The following is a 24,235-nucleotide window of genomic DNA, read 5'->3' as shown; positions in this document are numbered from 1 at the left end:
CTACCACAGTAGTACAAGTTTATATGCCAACTATCTCTGCAAATGATGAAAAAATTGATGAAATGTATGATGAGATAATAGAAATTATTAAGGTAGTGAAGGGAGACGAAAGTTTAATAGTCATGGGATAACCGGAATTCGACAGTAGGAAAAGGAAGAGAAGGAAACGTAGTAGGTGAATATGTACTGGGGCTAAGAAATGAAAGAGGAAGCTGCCTGGTAGAGTTTTGCACAGAGCATAACTTAATCATAGCTAACACTTGGTTCAAGAATCATGAAAGAAGGTTTGTATCATGGAAGAACCCTGGAGATACTAGAAGGTTTCAGGTAGATTATATAATGGCAAGACAGAGATTTAGGAACCAGATTTTAAATTGTAAGACATTTCCAGGGGCAGATGTGGACTCTGACTGCAATCTATTGGTTATGAACTGTAGATTAAAACTGAAGAAACTGCAAAAAGGTGGTAATTTAAGGAGATAGGACCTGGATAAACTAAAAGAACCAGAGGTTTTACAGAGTTTCAGGGAGAGCATAAGGGAACAATTGATAGGAATGGGAAAAAGAATTACAGTAGAAGAAGAATCGGTAGCTTTGAGGAATGAAATAATGAAGGCAGCAGAGGATCAAGTAGGTAAAAAGACGAGGGCTAGTAGAAATCCTTGGGTAACAGAAGAGATACTGAATTTAATTGATGAAAGGAGAAAATACAAAAATGCGGTAAGTGAAGCAGGCAAAAAGGAATACAAATGTCTCAAAAATGAGATCGACAGGAAGTGCAAAATGGCTAAGCAGGGATGGCTAGAGGACGAATGTAAGGATGTAGAGGCTTATCTCACGAGGGGTAAGACAGATACCGCCTACAGGAAAATTAAAGAGACCTTTGGAGAAAAGAGAACCACTTACATGAATATCAAGAGCTCAGATGGAAACCCAGTTCTAAGCAAAGAAGGGAAAGCAGAAAGGTGTAAGGAGTATATAGAGGGTCTATACAGGGGTGATGTTCTTGAGGACAATATCATGGAAATGGAAGATGAGGTAGATGAAGATGAAATGGGAGATATGATACTGCGTGAAGAGTTTGACAGAGCACTAAAAGACGTAAGTCGAAACAAGGCCCCGGGAGTAGACAACATTCCATTAGAACTACTGACAGCGTTGGGAGAGCCAGTCCTGACAAAACTCTACCATCTGGTGAGCAAGATGTATGAGACAGGCGAAATTCTGTCAGACTTCAAGAAGAATATAATAATTCCAGTCCCAAAGAAAGCAGGTGTTGACAGATGTGAAAATTACCGAACTATCAGTTTAATAAGTCACAGCTGCAAAATACTAATGTAAATTCTTTACAGACGAATGGTAAAACTGGTAGAAGCCGACCTTGGGGAAGATCAGTTTGGATTCCGTAGAAATGTTGGAACATGTGAGGCAATACTGACCCTATGACTTATCTTAGAAGAAAGATTAAGGAAAGGCAAACCTACATTTCTAGCATTTGTAGACTTAGAGAAATCTTTTGACAATGTTGACTGGAATACTCTCTTTCAAATTCTAAAGGTGGCAGGGGTAAAATACAGGGAGCAAAAGGCTATTTACAATTTGTACAGAAAGCAGATGGCAGTTATAAGAGTCGAGGGGCATGAAAGGGAAGCAGTGGTTGGGAAAGGAGTGAGGCAGGGTTGTAGCCTCTCCTCGATGTTATTCAATCTGTATATTGAGCAAGCAGTAAAGGAAACAAAAGAAAAGTTCGGAGTAGGTATTAAAATCCTGTCAGAGACAGCAAAGGACTTGGAAGAGCAGTTGAACGGAATGGACAGTGTCTTGAAAGGAGGGTATAAGATGAACATCAACAAAAGCAAAACGAGGATAATGCAATGTAGTCAAATTAAATTGGGTGATGCTGAGGGAATTAGATTAGGAAATGAGACACTTAAAATAGTAAAGGAGTTTTGCTATTTGGGGAGCAGAATAATTGATGTTGGTCGAAGTAGAAAAGATATAAAATGTAGACTGTAAATGGCAAGGAAAGCGTTTCTGAAGAAGAGAAATTTGTTAACATCAAGTATAGATTTAAGTTTTTGACAAGAAGAGAATAGAAGCTTTGGAAATGTGGTGCTACAGAAGAATGCTGAAGATTAGATGGGTAGATCACATAACTAATGAGGAGGGCAGCATGGAGGGTAAAAATCGTAGAGGGAGACCAAGAGATGAATACACTAAGCAGATTCAGAAGGATGTAGGCTGCAGTAGGTACTGGCAGATGAAGGAGCTTGCACAGGATAGAGTAGCATGGAGAGCTGCATCAGACCAGTCTCAGGACTGAAGACCACAACAACAACAACAACAACAACAACAACAGGTTGTTTTTATAAAGCAATTCTCATTGTATATGGTTTTTTCAGCATCAAATACTTCTTTTACCATACAAACAGCCCACTGAACAAAAATCTGATGTTTCTAAAACCTATAGTCAAGATGATGATATCATCATCATCATCATAGTCAAGATCTCACATGTTGGTGGTTTCATCTTAAACAAATAGAAATATGACTAGTCTATTGATAAAGTAACAATAATCATTAATAAAACATTCTTGGGTTTCAAGCCGCATCAAGTGGTTCACTGCCCACGTGGCAGAGATCTCCTCTGCCATTGTCAAGTGGACGACTGTCGTGTGGTTGTCATTGCCATGCTTACATAGCCGTGACGTTGTTCATGACGTCACTGGTGCTCGGTCCTGCACCATATATAGTAATGTTTTGGCCGCATGACTGCCGGGCCCGCTTCAACTCCTTCAACAACGGATCCCACGCTGTACTCAACTGCAGTCCACCATCTATTGAAGGTGGTGTCAGAAATTCTAATCTCTATGGTCTCGTATATCGCGCTATCCCAGAAGCCATTAGTCTGTTTAATAATAGACGTCTCATTGAATGCAATTCAGGGTCCGTTTTCCAGAGCATGTTCTGCTATAGCTGACTTTTCGAAATATCGCAGATGGTAACACCTTTCGTGTTCCATGCGGCGCTGTTCAATAGTGTGAACAGTCTGGCTGACATCGAACTGCCCACATCCACACGGTATCTTGTAAATTCCTGGCGTTCTGAGGCCTACATCGTCTTTCACAGATTTCATTAGTTGTAGGATCTTTGCCGGAGGCCTGAAGATTGTATCTATTTTATGTCGCTTCAGGAGCCGACAATCTTCCCTGTTGTCGAACCACAAAAGGTAAGGATGAAAACTGCTTGGTGTCTTCTTCTGTGGCTTGGATGATCTGTTTGTTGTTGTAACTGTTTTCCTTAAAAACTTTGCGTAAGTGGCTCAATTCTCTTCAATTCTCTTGGAAAGTTTTCAGCGTCTTGAGATGGTTTCAGCTCGTTGTACTAAGGTCCTTAGAACTGATTGTGTCTGTGCTGGGTGATGGAAGCTGGTGGCGTGTAGGTACCGATTCGTGCGGGTGGGCTTGCAGTAAACGCTATGACGTAGAGACCCATTGGGTTTACGGTGGACAAGCACGTCCAAGAACGGCAGGGAACCCTCCTCCTCTACTTCCATCGTGAAGTTGATGTGGTCGTGGATGCTGTTGAGGTGCTCCAAGAACTCTTCTAACTTTTCTTGTCCATGTGGCCAAATGACGAAGGTATCGTTGGCATAGCGATAAAAACAGCTCGGCTTCGCAGGAGCCCTGTCCAAGGCGATGTCTTCAAAATGCTCCATTAAGAGGTTGGCTACTTCTGGAGCTGATGGACTTCTCATTGCCACGCCGTCAGTTTGGTTAAGATATTCTCCATCATTTAAGAAATATGACGATGTCAGAGTGTGCTTAAATAAATCCACAATGGTGTCGTCAAAGAGCTGGAACAGCAAGTCAGTAGAGTTTGTCATGGGGACATATGTGAATGAAGAAACCATATCGAAGCTAACCATAATATCCCCATCAGCAAGTTGCAAACCTTTAATCCGATTGGTGAAGTTCGCTGTATTCTTTATATGGTGTCTACAGTATCCAACGGGCGTAGAGAGGAGGGTGGTCAGATGTTTAGCAAGTTTATGAGTCGGCGATCCGATGGTACTCACTATTGGCCTCAATGGTGTGTCCTTCTTATGCACCTTTGGCAGACCATAGAACGTGGGTGGTCTTGGTGCCTTGGGGACGAGGTTCTTAATAGTATTCGCCTCTAGCGATGACCTTTTGAGAAGCTCTGAAGTCTTCCTCACTATTCTGGGTGTTGGGTCCCGAGGTAATTTTTGGTATGTGTCTTCCTCCAACATCCGTCTGATATGGTAGCAGTTACTTCTGTAAAATATCTGGGAGTATGCGTGCGGAACGATTTGAAGTGGAATGATCATATAAAATTAATTGTTGGTAAGGCGGGTACCAGGTTGAGATTCATTGGGCGAGTCCTTAGAAAATGTAGTCCATCAACAAAGGAGGTGGCTTACAAAACACTCGTTCGACCTATGCTTGAGTGTTGCTCATCAGCGTGGGATCTCTACCAGATCGGGTTGACAGAGGAGATAGAGAAGATCAAAAGAAGAGCGGCGCGTTTCGTCACAGGGTTATTTGGTAACCGTGATAGCGTTACGGAGATGTTTAGCAAACTCAAGTGGCAGACTCTGCAAGATAGGCGCTCTGCATCGCGTTGTAGCTTGCTTGCCAGGTTTCGAGAGAGTGCGTTTCTGGATGAGGTATCGAATATATTGCTTCCCCCTACTTATACGTCCGAGGAGATCACGAATGTAAAATTAGAGAGATTCGAGCGTGCACGGAGGCTTTCAGACAGTCGTTCTTCCCGCGAACCATAAGCGACTGGAACAGAAAAGGCAGGTAATGACAGTGGCACGTAAAGTGCCCTCTGCCACACACCTTTGGGTGTCTTGCGGAGTATAAATGTAGATGTAGATGTAGATGTAGATTTTTGCGCCATAGTCGGCTCGTTCCATTAAGACGGCAGCATTACCCTTGTCAGCTGGTAGGATGACGGTGAGAGGATCGTTCCAGAGAGCAGGGAGGTCACTGTGTTCAGTTCTAGTCATGTTTGAAGCTGGTTGTTTGGATTTTAAAAGAATATGGCTCATTTCTCTATGAATTTCCTCAGCCACATCACTTGGAAACTTACGATCCGCTTTTTCAGCACCAGTCAATATGTCAGCGATTTATTTAAGTGCACTCTGACTCACCATATTTCTTACATGATGGAGAATATTTTAACCAAACTGGCAATGGAAAGTCCATTAGCTCCAGTAGTAGCCAACCTCTTTATGGAGGATTTCGAAGACATAGCCATGGACACAGCTCCTGCAAAGCCGAGATGTTTTTATTGCTACGTCAACGATACCTTTGTCATTTGGCTACATGGACAAGAAAAGTTAGAAGAGTTCCTGAAGCAACTCAACAGCATCCACTACCACATCAACTTCACAATGGAAGTAGAGAAGGAGGGTTCCCTGCCATTCTTGGATGTGCTTGTCTGCCGTAAACCCAATGGATCTCTAGGTCATAGCGTTTACCACAAGCCCACTCGCATGGATCAGTATCTGCACGCCACCAGTTTCCATCGCCCAGCACAGAAACAGTCAGTTCTGAGGACCTTAGCACAGTGAGCTGAAACTGCTTCAGAGGCTGAAAACTTGCCAAGACAATTGAGCCACTTACACAAAGTTTTTAATGAAAACGGTTATAACACAAACAGATCTCGCAAGCAATGTCATCCAAGCCTCAAAGGAAGAAGACCTCTGAAGAAGACACCAAGGAGGTTGCATTCTTACCGTTTTGTGGTTCGACAACAGGGAAGATTAGTCGGCTCCTGAAGTGACATAAAATAGACACAATCTTCAGGCCTCTGGCAAAGATCCAGCAACTAATGAAATCTGTGAAAGATGATTTAGACCTCAGAATGCCAGGAATTTACAAGAAGCCGTGTAGATGTGGGCAGTTCTATGTCGGCCAGACTGTCCGCACTATTGAACAGTGCCGCATAGAACATGAAAGGGTGTTACCATCTGCGCTATCCCGAAAAGTCAGCTATAGCAGAACATGCTCTGGAAAATGTACACCAAATTGCATTCGATGAGACGTCTATTATTAAAGGGGCTAATGGATTCTGGGATAGCGGGGTAAACGTGGCCATAGAGATTAGAATTTGTGACAACACCTTCAATAGATACGGTGGATTGCAGCTGAGTATAGTGTGAGATCCGGGGTTGAGGGAGTTGAAGCAGGGCCTGGCGGTCGCGTGGCCAAAACTTTACTATATATGGTGCGGGACTGAACATCAATGATGTCACGAGCGATGGTGCAGCTATATAAGCACGGCAATGACAACCACACAACAGTCATCCACCTGACAATGGCAGAGGAGATCTCTGCCGAAAGCTCGTGGGCAGTATACCACTTGACGCGGCTTGAAACCCAAGAATGTTTTATTTACAGATATCACCGCGAAAGCATGCATTCATACATAACAATAATCATGCGTGTCAAAGGTAGTTTTTTTTCCATCTGAAAATGGGTCCTTCTATGCTTCTTACGTGTGCTTGTAAATTGCGATGGTACGACATATTTGTTTCTTGTACTATTTCCTCAAGTGTCACTTAGCAGTCTTTCTTCACTACTTAATGGATTTGGTTTCACTTTACACATTTTAGTTCTGAACGTACCATCACATCATTTTGTATAGGCTGCAACTTGTTATCTGTTGTTAAATATCATCATATGACAAAATTATAAACATATTTTTGTAGTTTGGTGAAAGGCTGTTCCCTCCATTTGCAAGAACATAATCTTGCTTCTGCTGAGAATTATCTATTTCGTTTATCATTTCCTCTCATTCTGTTCCATACATATTCCCTAAGTTCCACATTCAGTGATTTGGTTGGAATTGTAGCTAACAAAACTGCACATTGTTGTGTAGATATAAGATAACTTTCTGTAAAAGGTCAGGTTTTTGTTGTTATGGAAAAATGACATTTTTCAGTAAGTACCAGTATCTTACAAGAGAATCGTATATAAACTGTCCTATAATCTACTGTTTTGTTCCTCCCAGAAACTCAAAAATCACACATATGGTGTCAATTTTTAGTTATTGCCAATTTTTATGGCACTACGTATACTCCTTATTGTAAAAACTATGTTACAATTCACTGTAAACGATAGTATTCTTGCTTATCTGATGCCACGCTAAGAAGTGTCACTTGCTGGCCACTTGGCATGCTGCTATCATAGTGGGCAACATACATGAAACGGATTGTCACAACTGTTACGATAGACTTTGGTGTAAAAAGAGTGTCATTTATTTAATCTCTTAGTTAAATTTTGAAGGGATGCCTTCTTTTTTTGTGTCTGAGTAAACTACCAACTCTTTATCATTGTGGCTGCTAAGAGCATACATGTACAAAAGATATTTCTACAAGAAAGGTTACAAGAGCAATTGTTTACTGTCTGGCAATCGCTACAGTAATTTGTATATTTATGATCAGATTTTTGTTTATCCAGCCTTCATTCAGTGTACAGCATTTTTTACATATTTATTGCGTGACTGTTTAGTACCAGTGGCTTTGTGTATAATGTGAACAGTTCTGCATTTCCCATTATACTGTATTTTAAATTTGTTTGCTGTTCATTCACATTGAATCAGAATGTTCTCATGTGAAATGTTTGCTAAGTTTGTAAGTATTCTTACCAAATTTCTCTTTGCATTGTTTACAGCATGTATTTGTGCTTAGTTACTATGCCTCTTATATTTCTGTAGGTTCACGTCGCAAGAAGAATGTAGCTGCTAATCGGTTGAAAGTTTTACAGGACCAACTGAAAAAAGATCAAAAAACATTGCAAGGAAATCAGAACAAGAATGTGCAACCTAAACAACCAATTTGTGTTGTTGTACATGACTCACACAGAACCAATGATGAAGCAGAGTTTTTGAAAGCAGAAGAACAAATGCTAATGGATGTGAGTATCCTTTATCAAAGGCTCAGATAAGAAAATCAGTCAGAAGTTCATCAATCATAAAACTACGATAGGATTCAGGAACTCTTCTGTGATGTTCATAGATGATAGCATAAACCGTTAATGACTGTTTTGAGGTATTTTGTCTGATTTTCATAGATGTATGCTGCTTTGATGTGACAGTGAACAGTATGTAATACTTTCTACCAATAAAGAGCAGGAATAAATTCACATTCTGAGGAGCAGTAAAACAGAACAAGGAACATAAAAACTTCTTAGCTTTATGACCAAATGAAATATGCACAGTTTCTCAGTTGACTTTTAACTTTAATATTATGATGTTAAGTACCATAGTGCTTAGGTCCATTTGAACCAACTTTATTATGTAAACAAGGGCTGTTACTAGTTATATTTTTTTGATGCCATTGACGCAGTTGTGCATGGCTTTGCGTACATTGTTTGTGGAGTGGTAGTGATATATTCTTGTGTTCTTATCTTCCATTGTACAGATGTTGGCAGATTATTAGAAGAGAGATTCAATTTTGACTGAAATTCCATGATTCAAAAACAATTAGGAACTTTTGGATACTGGTGTGTTAAAATTATTAGGAAGTATTATCTTTCTATAGTTTTGATGTCATCCTTAAGGCTAAATGAGCAATTTGATTTTCTTAGATGTCATAATTTGGGATCTGGCATGTGTTGTCAGAGATATTGTCCTGAAGTTAGTTTTTATTAGTTTTAGGAATTATCACAGTCAGTCTTGATTTTTTTTCATTTTCACAGTTTTCTCTTGACAGCCATTAACATGTTCTATGTGAGATTAATCTCTGGATTAACAACATAATAATGGACATTCTGGGATGGAAACAATAAACAAAAATGAGGTAAGCAACCATTCGCCTGCAGCTGATTGATGCATGGTGCAGAGACACACATAACAACATAGAAAACTTTACCAAACTGTAATCCCTGATTTGCACTGCCACTGAGAACTCTGTCTCATTGTTTCCTGCCAACCAATAGTTTCCTAATCCTTCCAATCACCATGTCCCTTCCTGTCTCTGCTCATTGCCCAATAAGCAACTCATAAATATGCAGTGACTGCCAGGTCAGCACCACAGCTGTGTGTGTGTGTTTTTAATGAGGGAGAGAAACGATGTTTTGTGTGTCTTTGTACTATGAATGGATGCCTTTCCTCATTTTTGCTTATAGATCAATACGTGGGCCATTCACTGTAGACTCGGACACAGTTTCTCTCCAAGATGTCTAATACTGTCTATGCCCTGTTGCAGGGAACACCCTCCTGCTTTACGGTGCACTCAATTTTACCAAACTTATTTTTCAACACAATTTATTTCATTTGAATCAATTTCACTTCATTGCACTGTATGAAGCAGTGTAAGTGAAATCAGTTGAATTGCAGTCAGTAAAACAAACTGAATGGAATAAATGGGGATGAAATCAGTGAAATTCAACAAAATGAAATTATTTCAGTGAAATCCCAGTCTGCTGTCATGATACATTCACGTAATGCAGTGCGCTTTGATCTTTTGGTAATATGCAGTTGCCAACCATTTTACTATAACTTCATGCTTTTGGTCATAACTGTGATAACGTTACACTATTTGTGGTAGACAAATAGTTCTCTACACCTCCACCCTACATTTGTATCTCAAAGTGTGTGGTCACCTATTCAACTGAGAACGTGCATTCATTACCAAAGCATGTCTGATAGCAGGAAGCATCAAGTGCTTATTTAATTTTTAGATGATAAGTGTACTCTGTTCTGGAATTTTTTATAACGGTATTTAGAGCCAGTAAGTGCCCACAGTCAGTTGAATCATAATAATTGCATGTTTTAAGGCCTGTTCTACTTCATATTCTTTCCTTCTTGCATACAAATATAAGTTTCAGTATATGCACAATTTTGTGAGAGTCTTGGAATCTTTATCAAAAACTGTCTTCAATTTGTGCACCATGTTTGCCCCTCATTACTTAGAGTTCATGAAACGCAAGTTTCATTTTTAGCTGTGGAAACTTATAGCCATCAGTACGTGTAATCAAGGTGAACGTTCTATTGTAGAAACATTATTATTGTCAAAATAATTTTTAACCATCAGTGTATGATCTGCAATGGCTTGTTTTCATTCATAAAACAATTTCTTCATCTTCTTCTTCATCTTCATCTTTTTCCTGTTTCTCTACAAAGTTGGCATTGTTACATGGTTTGTGGTAATTTTGGATTTTGGTGATAGGGGGTGATCGGATGCTCCCCCCCCCCCCCCCCCCCCCCACTAATACTGAGGCATGTGCATGAAATGAATTGGACCCAACTGATTAAAATTGATGGCAAAAATATTTACCGTATAGTACTCAGGAAAAGACAAAAAGCAAGAGTAATGCCAAATAAGTCAGCTAAAGTTAATTATTTTTGACATCAGTCATAAATTCATTTTGTATATTTTTATGTGAAGTTTTACAAAATTCACTTACTTTTTATGCAGAAATTTGATTGTAATGTTTCTCTTTAGGTTCAAGAATTACGAGAAGAAATTCATAAGGCAGGTGGTGTGAACCCTGAAGAAATAGAGGAAATGATTTGTGAAATAATACCATCTTCATTTCCTGATACAAAATCCAATTTGTATATTGTTTCGGACACCAATGTCCTGGTCTCCAACTGTCAGTCCATTGACAAGCTTTGCAATACAAATGTAGAAGGTTTGTTTCAGTTTGTATTTTGTTCCAGACTGTATAAACAGAAACAGGTAATCATCAGTTCATTGTAAAGATGAGCAGAACTGCATGAATAGTGGCCATATCACAAGAACCACTATAGTTTTCTAGTCAAAGATGTTTTATACTGTTAGCTAAATGAAATAAGAATACTCTGTATGAATAAGCTCCAAATTATATGCCATAATTTTCTGTTCATCTGACAATTAGAATAAATCTGTTCCTTAAACTTATTGACGGCATTTTAGTCTCTTGCATACAAATCATACAAAAACACCTCATGCTAGATGGTGCATCTTTCTAAAGTTCAGCTATTGATATACTAGTGTTTGATGCTGTTTATCCTACATGTTCTAGGACTGTCAGTTTCTTTTTGCTCACTTGCCATTTCTAACATTATATCTTTTTGTGGGCCTGATATTCTCATTACATAGTCAAATCAGTTATTATGATAATGGAAATTTCTGAATGGAAACAAATGAAAAATGAAAGTTATGACAGGCAGCTTTTCACTTGGAGATAAATGATGGTTGACACATTATTGTCTTCAGTCTAAATACTGATTTGCTGCATCTCTCCATGCCAGACTATCCTGTAAAAGCTTCTTCATCTTTGCATGACTATCGCAGTGTATTTGAACTGAAACCACACTTTTCAGTTGCCTGAGACTGCAGTCGTGTGTGTGAGTTGTGTTTGCACACAAGACGTGTGTGTGTGTGTGTGTGTGTGTGTGTGTGTGTGTGTGTGTGGATGAAGGCCTTATTGGCCATAAGCTTTATTTGTGACAGTCTTTTTGTTGCCCCTATCTGTGACACAGCATCTCCACTACATGGTGAGTAGCAACTTTCCTTTTCATAATATTGTTACTCTCCATCCTGGATTTTCCATTGTTTGATTCTTCCCATATTGATGTTATTCCATCCTGAACTTTCCCTTGTTTGTTTTCGTTATTGGGCACATCTATAGTACCTCAAGAAATATTCTTACAGGATGGAAGTGCTGTAACAAATATGTTTGAGAAGGCCGCCCGTAGAATTGCTGTTGGGGGGTTGGAGGTCTTGGCACTCAGTTCCTATTGTAGCTAAGAACATGGGGTAAAAAGTTTTTGATTGTCCCTGGCTAGTGGCCATTTGTATAGCTATTTGAAGATCTGTCTTCCTGTAGCTATGTTGCAGCTACAGTTTGGTTTGAATGATGAACTGGAGCTGTCATGTAGTCAAAGTCCGCATATTGATTAATTCATTTTGCAAAAGATGTTAACTGGACTGAAATTAATGCTCAGCTAATGGCACCATTTCTATGAGCACTATTCTGATTTTACATGCAAAAAGCATGTTTTTCTTGAAGGTTTTTATATGTGTGCTGCTTCTGTGTTTCAAATTACTTGCAAAAGATGCATTTTTCTTGGAGGTTTTTGAAGTGTGCCATTTCTATACTTTAAGCTAGTACAAATTGGTTTAAACTTTGCAATGAGGAAGGTAAATGAATAAAGTCAAAATAAGTTTTTTTTAATCCAATAATCCCCATCAATTCTTTGGGTATGATAGTTTAAAGTTGAGGTAAATGTAACATGTAAAAATCATATTTACATGAATTGAATGTGCAAAAATGGTTTAAAGTATTCACATAAATAAAAAATGCATTTTTACAATAACAAGTTGTATACGGTCTGGGAAAAACCCAGGAATTTTTTCATCCAGGAGAAAACCAGGAAAAGACCTGGAATTTTTGTTCTGTTTTAGTTTTCAGTTAAATTTTTGTAATTTTGACTGGCAAGAAACAATACTTTAACAAAGGATATTATTGTATCTCACTGTTGTTGTTGTGGTCTTCAGTCCTGAGACTGGTTTGATGCAGCTCTCCATGCTACTCTATCCTGTGCAAGCTTTTTCATCTCCCAGTACCTACTGCAACCTACATCCTTCTGAATCTGCTTGGTGTATTCATCTCTTGGTCTCCCTCTATGATTTTTACCCTCCACGCTGCCCTCCAATACTAAATTGGTGATCCCTTGATGCCTCAGAACATGTCCTACCAACCGATCCCTTCTTCTGGTCAAGTTGTGCCACAAACTTCTCTTCTCCCCAATCCTATTCAATACTTCCTCATTAGTTATGTGATCTACCCATCTAATCTTCAGCATTCTTCTATAGCACCACATTTCGAAAGCTTCTATTCTCTTCTTGTCCAAACTATTTATCGTCCATGTTTCACTTCCATACATGGCTACACTCCATACGAATACTTTCAGAAATGACTTCCTGACACTTAAATCAATACTGGATGTTAACAAATTTCTCTTCTTCAGGAACGCTTTCCTTGCCATTGCCAGCCTACATTTTATATCCTCTCTACTTCGACCATCATCAGTTATTTTGCTCCCCAAATAGCAAAACTCCTTAACTACTTTAAGTGCCTCATTTCCTAATCTAATTCCCTCAGCATCACCCGACTTAATTAGACTACATTCCATTATCCTTGTTTTGCTTTTGTTGACGTTCATCTTATATCCTCCTTTCAAGACACTGTCCATTCCATTCAACTGCTCTTCCAAGTCCTTTGCTGTCTCTGACAGAATTACAATGTCATCGGCGAACCTCAAAGTTTTTATTTCTTCTCCATGAATTTTAATACCTACTCCGAATTTTTCTTTTGTTTCCTTTACTGCTTGCTCAATATACAGATTGAACAACATCGGGGAGAGGCTACAACCCTGTCTTACTCCCTTCCCAACCACTGCTTTCCTTTCATGTCCCTCGACTCTTATAACTGCCATCTGGTTTCTGTACAAATTGTAAATAGCCTTTCGCTCCCTGTATTTTACCCCTGCCACCTTTAGAATTCGAAAGAGATTATTCCAGTCAACATTGTCAAAAGCTTTCTCTAAGTCTACAAATGCTAGAAACGTAGGTTTGCCTTTCCTTAATCTTTCTTCTAAGATAAGTCGTAAGGTCAGTATTGCCTCACATGTTCCAGTGTTTCTACGGAATCCAAACTGATCTTCCCCGAGGTTGGCTTCTACTAGTTTTTCCATTCGTCTGTAGAGAATTCGTGTTAGTATTTTGCAGCTGTGACTTATTAAGCTGATAGTTCGGTAATTTTCACATCTGTCAACACCTGCTTTCTTTGGGATTGGAATTATTATATTCTTCTTGAAGTCTGAGGGTATTTCGCCTGTTTCAGACATCTTGCTCACCAGCTGGTAGAGTTTTGTCAGGACTGGCTCTCCCACGGCCGTCAGTAGTTCCAATGGAATATTGTCTACTCCGGGGGCCTTGTTTCGATTCAGGTCTTTCAGTGCTCTGTCAAACTCTTCACGCAGTATCGTATCTCCCATTTCATCTTCATCTACATCCTCTTCCATTTCCATAATATTGTCCTCAAGTACATCGCCCTTGTATAGACCCTCTATATACTCCTTCCACCTTTCTGCTTTCCCTTCTTTGCTTAGAACTGGGTTTCCATCCGAGCTCTTGATATTCATACAAGTCGTTCTCTTATCTCCAAAGGTCTCTTTAATTTTCCTGTAGGCAGTATCTATCTTACCCCTAGTGAGACAAGCCTCTACATCCTTACATTTGTCCTCTAGCCATCCCTGCTTAGCCATTTTGCACTTCCTGTCGATCTCATTTTTGAGACGTTTGTATTCCTTTTTGCCTGTTTCACTTACTGCATTTTTATATTTTCTCCTTTCATCAATTAAATTCAATATTTCTTCTGTTACCCAAGGATTTCTACTAGCCCTCGTCTTTTTACCTACTTGATCCTCTGCTGCCTTTACTACTTCATCCCTCAAAGCTACCCATTCTTCTTCTACTGTATTAATTTCCCCCATTCCTGTCAATTGCTCCCTTATGCTCTCCCTGAATCTCTGTACAACCTCTGGTTCTTTTAGTTTATCCAGGTCCCATCTCCTTAAATTCCCACCTTTTTGCAGTTTCTTCAGTTTTAATCTACAGGTCATAACCAATAGATTGTGGTCAGAGTCCACATCTGCCCCTGGAAATGTCTTACAATTTAAAACCTGGTTCCTAAATCTCTGTCTTACCATTATATAATCTATCTGATACCTTTTAGTATCTCCAGGGTTCTTCCATGTATACAACCTTCTTTCATGATTCTTAAACCAAGTGTTAGTTATGATTATGTTGTGCTCTGTGCAAAATTCGACCAGGCGGCTTCCTCTTTCATTTCTGTCCCCCAATCCATATTCACCTACTATGTTTCCTTCTCTCCCTTTTCCTACACTCGAATTCCAGTCACCCATGACTATTAAATTTTCGTCTCCCTTCACAATCTGAATAATTTCTTTTATTTCATCATACATTTCTTCAATTTCTTCGTCATCTGCAGAGCTAGTTGGCATATAAACTTGTACTACTGTAGTAGGTGTGGGCTTCGTATCTATCTTGGCCACAATAATGCGTTCACTATGCTGTTTGTAGTAGCTTACCCGCATTCCTATTTTCCTATTCATTATTAAACCTACTCCTGCATTACCCCTATTTGATTTTGTGTTTATAACCCTGTAGTCACCTGACCAGAAGTCTTGTTCCTCCTGCCACCGAACTTCACTAATTCCCACTATATCTAACTTCAACCTATCCATTTCCCTTTTTAAATTTTCTAACCTACCTGCCCGATTAAGGGATCTGACATTCCACGCTCCGATCCGTAGAACGCCAGTTTTCTTTCTCCTGATAACGACATCCTCTTGAGTAGTCCCCGCCCGGAGATCCGAATGGGGGACTATTTTACCTCCGGAATATTTTACCCAAGAGGACGCCATCATCATGTAATCATACAGTAAAGCTGCATGCCCTCGGGAAAAATTATGGCTGTAGTTTCCCCTTGCTTTCAGCCGTTCGCAGTACCAGCACGGCAAGGCCGTTTTGGTTATTGTTACAAGGCCAGATCAGTCAATCATCCAGACTGTTGCCCATGCAACTACTGAAAAGGCTGCTGCCCCTCTTCAGGAACCACACGTTTGTCTGGCCTCTCAACAGATACCCCTCCGTTGTGGTTGCACCTACGGTACGGCTATCTGTATCGCTGAGGCACGCAAGCCTCCCCACCAACGGCAAGGTCCATGGTTCATGGGGGGGGTATCTCACTAGTACAGAATAATATTGCATCAATAAAATATGAACGAGAGAAAGAGAACGAAAATAAAACTCAAGTTGCAAAGGAAGTGTGCCTTATACAACAACAAAACACAGTGCTCGTACAAGCATCTGCCAACAGCAAAATGTGTCAAAGGCTTTAGGAAGACTGTACAATGCTTCAGCCTCCGATGAACGTGACGTCCCAACTGTTTGCATTAGATTCGTTTGAGTAGTTGCAAGTGGGCTCATGCGCATGCGCAGTTGAGTCACACGTATAGTACCTTCTACCGCCTCTGGCTACGGAAGTGTGGCTGTTAGCTGTATAAGAAGCAGCAGCAGCAAACAGCAAGGTGCTACCCAGGAAAAATTTTACTGGCACACGCAAGCTACTAGATTCACTGGAGGGCAAACCGTTGTATCTGCCCTGGGCAGCAATTTCATGGGGAGGGCACCAAATTCATATTCTTGAGGGAGAAAAACCATGTTTCACAAAGCGCTTAGTATCCAGTGCACATTGTTTATTGATTATTCATATGATTATTGAAACGCATTACTGTTGGGTTTTGGACATATTCTAAGTTTATTTCTGAAAGAATCATAAGTTTAATTTTGAATGCGTGCATAGTGGATGTCATGTCTCTGTTAGAGGAATCCCCGTCGCCTCTAGAAATAAACTTTACTGCAGACAGAAGGAGGTGGGGCTAAACGAGCTGAGTGGAATAAAGCCGAACAGGTGAATACCAATAACTGTTTGTTTATGTGGTTTGTGAATAATCAGTGTTGTTATAATTACCAGAAAAACCCATACATTCAGACTACCAGAGTGGAAATAAACGACTAACAGGAATAGCAGGCAAGAAAGATTATGTATTATTTTCTCGGTGTACCCAAGAAAATGAAATTTTGATAGAAAATTTTTGGCTCGATCAGTATACTAGACGACCAGTTGTACAGACGCCAGTAGCAGCTGCCTGAATTCTATCCTGGGAAACACGTTGTACGAACACATAATAATGCCGAAACAGACAAAAAATGTGGGATAACTAAGCTGGTGATTCTGGCAGAGTTAGTGAAGTTAATCGGAGAGTAAGTTTTGACACTGGCAGGAATAGTTACAGTATTAGTGATGACAAGATTGTTTGTTAGAACAAGGAAGGAGAAGAAACAGTGACGTCACACAAATTATGGAAGAATATAACGATTCCAAATTTATATCAAAATTTCATACTACAACTTTTTGATCTCATGCTTGAGAAGCTGGAGTGTGTGAATGAAGTGTGAAACTATTTCCAAACGTAAAGCTTTTTACTTATAGCAGGCCTAATAGGCATTTGATATTGATACTTCATGAATTATATTGTCGTTTTAAAAAAAAGTGAGCATTTGTGCCAAAAGTTTCGTTTATTTGACGTGTGTTACAATTGCTGCGGTATTAGACAGGTCTATTTCATTTTATATAGCAGACAGTGACAAAATACACGTAAACAGAAATCTGTTTGTATTAAAGGCTTTTTCAGTATTAAATGACGACATTTTGTTTTTTCGTGTAGCAAACCGTTTGAAGAAATTTGATAAGGTAATAGAGTCTTTCGCAGAAAGGAAAGCACGCCAAGTAAAGCTGCAGCAAGGTTAGAGAGGGAAAAATGCTAGGACATAAGGATTGAAGAAATGTGTTCTGTCTTGCTTCTTACTTGTCTTTATTGGTTTCATGTATCCTATATTTAATTTTATGTTACACAAAAAAAGCAGGTTATTGGCTAATAGGAAATAATGAGTGCAAATTTTCTGAAGAGTTCTTGTTCTTCGAGTTACAAATAATCCCATCCAATATTAATTGTGAGTTTTTATTTATTATTATTATTATTACTTATTTATGTGAGAGAGAGAAGGGGGTGGGGGGTGGGGTGGGGGGACTGAGGGGCTGGATGTCAAACTGGCCGCATGGGAGCAGGAGAGGCACCACAGGATATTTTAATTTCCACTGTCCTGAATATACTTTGATGGCAACCATTACAAAATATTATACGTTTGAATTCCACAAACCGAAATATCTTACATTTCCTTGAACACATGTTGTATATATCAGACTCTTCAGAAATATGTGCACTATAAAATCAACATATTTTTGAAAAGTCAAATATCTCTCTCTCTCTCTCTCTCTCTCTCTCTCTCTCTCTCTCTCTCTCTCTCTCTCTCTGTGTGTGTGTGTCTGTCTGTCTCTGTTTTTGTTTAAAATTTCTGGTGTCTTACCTCAAATGCTCCAGGGAGGAAGGGAGGGCCACCACACCACTATTTATAGTATTGCCACAGTTCGGAAATATAGTTGATCTGGTGCTGATGCGCAGAGCAGTCTGAGTTGCAGTGGGGAAGTGGATAGTCTCCATGTGACCCGAGTTTACGCTTAGTGATTTTTGCTGTTTCCTTTTCATTTGTTGCTCTCACATCAAATGATAACAAAACGGATTTCTGTGGCTGAGAGCTATCAATTATAATACATTCACATAATTACGGAAGGCTAAAATATGTTATTAGTTTCTGATCATATTTTATTTCCACCTTTCTGACATTCAAGCATTTATTGCCTTTCAGAACAGTGAAGTTATTTTTGTCGGTTTGGTAAAGAAATTTGGCTTTTAGTAATCTTTTCCGCTGAGGCAGCCAATTTGGCAGCCAATTTATTTGAAAATTCCACACTGTTGGCTAGTTTCAACTGTTCGCTGCATTTCACAAGTGCATCTTTCCATCTTCTAGCACATATGGCGTTATTCCATAATAAAGAACCAGACACGAGATAATACAGTAGTGGTACTCCAAGAAAATTTACATCCGAATCTGCACTGTAAGCCGAATTATGCATTTTAGTATGGTTCGCGAAATTCTGAAGCTCTTGGAGTATCCTCCGATGTCTTGTTTCGTTTATGGCATAATGTAAGATCCTATAATGTTTTACACTTATGAACATATGGGCTTCCTGCATCATCATACCTGTGCAGGCGCGGTGACGCCTGTTTTCCTGTGCTCTCTGGCAGCTGCTGAAATGATCCTATCTCTAACAGGTCGCAGGAAAATATTGTGAATGGTTGTTTGAAAAGCATTACTTTCAAAGTAAATTTCCTTTTATGTGAGCTGAACTATGTGCGAGAATGTATGATGAATTTCTTAAATCGCAGAGCATTTGACTCTCATTTAAAAATCAGCTCTTTGAGGATGACCATTTAGAAAAATTTCGAGCCCAGAAGATCAGACATTTATGTCATTATTAAAAAATTTTCTGGTACCTTTGTGTGATATATCTTACAGTGTAACATGCACAAAAAAGATCAATATTATATGTGAAAGCTTAGCTTTTCTTGCAGCTTATTAATCTTCAGGACCAATATTATATGTGAAAGCTTTGCTTTTCTTGCAGCAATATTATGTATATTACTTTAAACCATTAGCTGACTACATCATGTGTCCTATTCCCTGAATATCCGCTGTGAGATCACATGACATAAGCTATGCCTGGCTTACAAAAGCGCATCGGAATTTCAACTTCAATGCTCCGCAAAGTAACGTGGTGTATGGTGGAATTCAAATTTATACTTCTGTAATATGAAAATTTGCAGTGTACATGTTGCTGCATATCGAAGATCTTTCTTTCCAAAACATCTACACTGGTGTATAAAACCGTAACCATTCAAAGGATTGATAAGTTTTACTGCTCCAAGGAAAAGTATACTGTCACTTAATACGGAAAAAGTGTATTTTCACCTGGGAGAAAGTGTATTTTTATCTGGGAAAAATCCGGGATTTTTTTTTTTCCATGTATACACCCTGAATAAAATTGGAAACTTGCTTTCAAAAATCTAGCGTCATTCAGATAGTAAATACATTTGTGTGCCACATGTTTCAGACTTGTGTGAATCAGTTCAAATTTTGTAAGAAGATAGAGAAATACATTTAATTAATGGTCATCCTGTTGTTTTGTGTAAGCTTTATCTGTTGCATGATATAGGCACCAGGGTTCAAAAGACAATAGAAAACTTACAACTGATTGGTCATCACTAGAGTCAAGAAAAATCTACATCTTGGTGACTAAACATTTCGAGTATGCACGCCTTATGAATTACAATCCACAGCACCTAGTTATTGTATGGGGCCTATGATGCATGAGCCAATGACTGGGAATACCTAATTGGTTAATAATAGCACCTGAAGATGACACAAATGTAGCATTGAAACTGTTGTTGTTGTTGTTGTTGTTGTGGTCTTCAGTCCTGAGACTGGTTTGATGCAGCTCTGCATGCTACTCTATCCTGTGCAAGCTTCTTCATCTCCCAGTACTTACTGCAACCTACATCCTTCTGAATCTGTTTAGTGTATTTATCTCTTGGTCTCCCTCTACGATTTTTACCCTCCACCCTGCCCTCCAATACTAAATTGGTGATCCCTTGATGCCTCAGAATATGCCCCACCAACCGATCCCTTCTCCTAGTCAAGTTGTGCCACAAATTTCTCTTCTCTCCAATTCTATTCGATACCTCCTCATTAGTTACGTGATCTACCCATCTAATCTTCAGCATTCTTCTGTACCACCACATTTCGAAAGCTTCTATTCTCTTCTTGTCTAAACTATTTATCGTCCATGTTTCACTTCCATACATGGCTACACTCCATACAAATACTTTCAGAAACAACTTCCCGACACTTAAATCTATACTCGATGTTAACAAATTTCTCTTCTTCAGAAACGCTTTCCTTGCCATTGCCAGTCTACATTTTATATCCTATCTACTTCGACCATCATCAGTTATTTCGCTCCCCAAATAACAAAACTCATTTACCACTTATGCCTCTCTTTTCCTAATCTAATTCCCTCAGCATCACCCGATTTAATTTGACTACATTCCATTATCCTCATTTTGCTTCTGTTGATGTTCATCTTATATCCTCCTTTCAAGACACTGTCCATTGCGTTCAGCTGCTCTTCCAGGTCTTTTGCTGTCTCTGACAGAATTACAATGTCATCGGCGAACCTCAAAGTTTTTATTTCTTCTCCATGGATTTTAATTCCTACTCGGAATTTTTCTTTTGTTTCCTTTACTGCTTGCTCAATATACAGATTGAATAACATCTGGGATAGGCAACAACCCTGTCTCACTCGCTTCCCAACCACTGCTTCCCTTACATGCCCCTTGATTCTTATAACTGCCATCTGGTTCCTGTACAAATTGTGAATAGCCTTTCGCTCCCTGTATTTTATCCGTGCCACCTTCAGAATTTGAAGGAGAGTATTCCAGTCAACATTGTCAAAAGCTTTCTCTAAATCTACAAATGCTAGAAACGTAGGTTTGCCTTTCCTTAATCTTTCTTCTAAGATAAGTCGTAGGGTCAGTATTGCCTCACATGTTCCAACATTTCTACGGAATCCAAACTGATCTTCCCCAAGGTCATCTTCTACCAGTTTTTCCATTCGTCTGTAAAGAATTCGTGTTAGCATTTTGCAGCCGTGGCTTATTAAACTGGTAGTTTGGTAATTTTCACATCTGTCAACACCAGCTTTCTTTGGGACTGGAATTATTATTATATTCTTCTTGAAGTCTGAGGGTATTTCGCCTGTCTCATACATCTTGCTCACCAGATGGTAGATTTTTGTTAGGCCTGGCTCTCCCAAGGCTGTCAATAGTTCTAATGGAATGTTATCTACTCCCAGGGCCTTGTTTCGACTTAGGTCTTTCAATGCTCTGTCAAACTCTTCACGCAGTATCATATCTCCTGTTTCATCCTCATCTACATTCTCTTCCATTTCTATAATATTGTCCTCAAGAACATCGCCCTTGTATAGACCCTCTGTATACTCCTTCCACCTTTCTGCTTTCCCTTCTTTGCTTAGAACTGGGTTTCCATCTGATCTCTTGATATTCATGTAAGTGGTTCTCTTTTCTCCAAAGGTCTCTTCAATTTTTAAACTAGTCATATGAATAATAAATACTTTGAAAACATGGCTATGATGTTCCATTTCCATCGTTTATATTGTCAGCCACTGTGCCATGACTACAAGAAGGATGGACTTTAACTACTTGAAAATCTGCATCAGTTGCCTACGTGTGGCAGTCTATTGTCAAAACTAAGGTAGAGTAAAAGTTGGGAAACACAATGAAAAATGTCCCTATCATAGTGCAAGAAAGGCAAATATGTCCTGGGGAGAATTGGGAATATAAAAGAAGGGAACTTATCGGGCAGGGCTTCAATGGCATTTAAATCAAAACATCTTGACATATTTGCACTTTTTTTGCAAGTTAACACTATGTCCCAGCTCACTGAACTCTCTTAGCTGCAAGGTGTTGGCACACCTACATCCTGCAATTTGTTAGCCAAAGTCTGATTCTGTGCAAAATCCAGAAGTTTCGCAACCCATAGTAAACAATATATAATATCATGTGGATGAAAAGCATAAAAATAATAGCTAAAAAAAAGTTTTCTGGTGGGGATGAAATTTCTGGGGGGTGGATTTATTCCTATGGGTGGATGACATAATGTATCATACTTAACACAATGCTTTGTTTTACATGACATGGGTGCTAATACTAACAAGTAAAAAAGTTTGAATATGTCAAGATGTTCTGATTTAAATGTCTTTGAAGCTGCCAGATAAGTTGGAAAGCTACTTCCCTTCTTTTACATCTGTATCTCTGCCCAGGACATATTCACCTTTTTTGTGCTATGATAGGAGCATTTATCATTCTGATTAATGTATTTTGGTAGAAGTGCAGCCTTATTTGACATTTGTTTTTCTCTGTTCTTTGTACCTTATCTGTTAGGTATTAGCCAAAGCAGTTGTTAGCTACACATATTATGTATAATAATTCATACTTATTTAGTAGAATTATATCATTAACATTATCAAAAGTCGTGCATAAGCTTTATGCCTTTGACACACTTGTCCTTGTCAGGAGCACCAAGTACCATTTTTTTAAATTCTACTATGGCTGGTTCTGTACTTCTGTCACTTCAGAAAAATAAACTGTGACACACTTAGAAAGTTGTATGTATTCTTTAAACTATATTTCATAATCAGAGGAAGGTTATGGCAAACCACCTCCACTAGGACCTTGCCGAGTACGGCGATGCGGGTTTCCTGCATCGTTCCCCTACGCTCAGTCACGGAGTATGGGACTTCATCATCATCATATTTCCCAACTGACTCTGCTATTTTTGAGAATGATGACAGCAAGGAAATGAGCATGTAGTTTTGTGTCTCCTACATTCTTTAGCAGAGGCATAACTGTTGCCTGTTTTAATACTCTGAAAATTTCCCAGTACAGGGTGACAGTTATTGAACTATATGAAAAAAAAAATTAGTTACAAACTACAGCATCCACACACTTTATTCAACATGTAAATATCACTACAGATGTTCGGATTTAGGTTATGACATGTTCAGTATGCGTGCCTTCATTGGTGATGATGTGGCGCCGACAAATAGCAAAATTCTGCATGACCTGCTGAAGTGTTGGAACATTGATGCTGTCAATGACCTCCTGAATGGTGGTTTTCAGCTCTGCAATGGTTTTGGGGTTATAGCTGTACACATTGTCTTTAATATAGCTCCACAAAAAGGAGTTGGCTGTGTTCAGATCCAGAGAATATGGCGGCCAATCGAGGCCCATCCTGGTGTCCTCTGTGTACCCCAGAGCCAGAAAACAGTCCTCAAAGTGCACCTCCAGAACATCAAACACGCTCCTGCTTCAATGAGGTGGAGATCCATCTTACATGAACTCCATGTTTTTGAAATCAGGGTCACTTTGGATAATGGGGATAAAATCGTCTTCTAAAACCTTCACGTACCATTCGGTAGACACCTTGCTATCGAGGAATATTCCATGGATTATTCCGTGACTGGACATTGCCCACCACACAGTCACCCATTGAGGGTGAAGAGACTTTTCAATCGCAAAATGTGGATTCTCGGTTTCCCAAATGCACCAATTTTGTTTATTGACATACCCATCCAAATGAATGTTGGCTTTGTTGCTAAACCAAACCATGCATGCGCATACTAATTCCCATCATGCCCCATGGCCAACTGTGCAGTCTGAGTTTCCTAATGCAAACAGTTCAGAAGTTATGACAATTTTATTTCATACAGTTCAGTAATCGTCACTCTGTATGAATGACTAACGTTTGTTGGGGAGCTTTTTGCATTCTGTACAGACCAAGCTGTTTCAGCTTGTAAGCTCTCTGTTGAGCTGCAGAGCACCCACTATTCCGTGGAGCATTCCCACTGGCTGTTAACAATCAAATGATACGGCAGCGAGTGGCACAGCAGATGATGAGCCTTTTGATCTACCTTCCGCACCTTATGTGACTGGCAACCTAATACTCTTTGCTGCTATAATAAAGTGTCATGCTACTTCAGAGAAATAGAAAGTTAACAAAATAAATAAAAAATAAATGTTT

The 24,235-nt window shown here is 39.3% G+C and overlaps 1 protein-coding gene across 3 annotated transcripts in view; it reads left to right on the top strand.

Annotated features, from left to right (window-relative positions):
- The window catches only part of LOC124795037 (transcriptional protein SWT1), a 283,974-nt gene that overhangs the window by 94,941 nt on the left and 164,798 nt on the right, over positions 1-24,235 (top strand). For all 3 annotated transcript variants that reach the window (XM_047258819.1, XM_047258818.1, XM_047258820.1), the window contains 2 exons: positions 7,753-7,952; positions 10,484-10,673. In XM_047258819.1, coding sequence (XP_047114775.1) covers positions 7,753-7,952; positions 10,484-10,673 — 390 coding nt within the window. The remainder of the gene's footprint in view (positions 1-7,752; positions 7,953-10,483; positions 10,674-24,235) is intronic.

This window comes from Schistocerca piceifrons, chromosome 4, assembly GCF_021461385.2.
Source record: "Schistocerca piceifrons isolate TAMUIC-IGC-003096 chromosome 4, iqSchPice1.1, whole genome shotgun sequence".
NCBI lineage: Eukaryota > Metazoa > Arthropoda > Insecta > Orthoptera > Acrididae > Schistocerca > Schistocerca piceifrons.
Note: the sequence above shows the minus strand (reverse complement) of the source record. Positions and strands in the feature narration are given on the sequence as shown.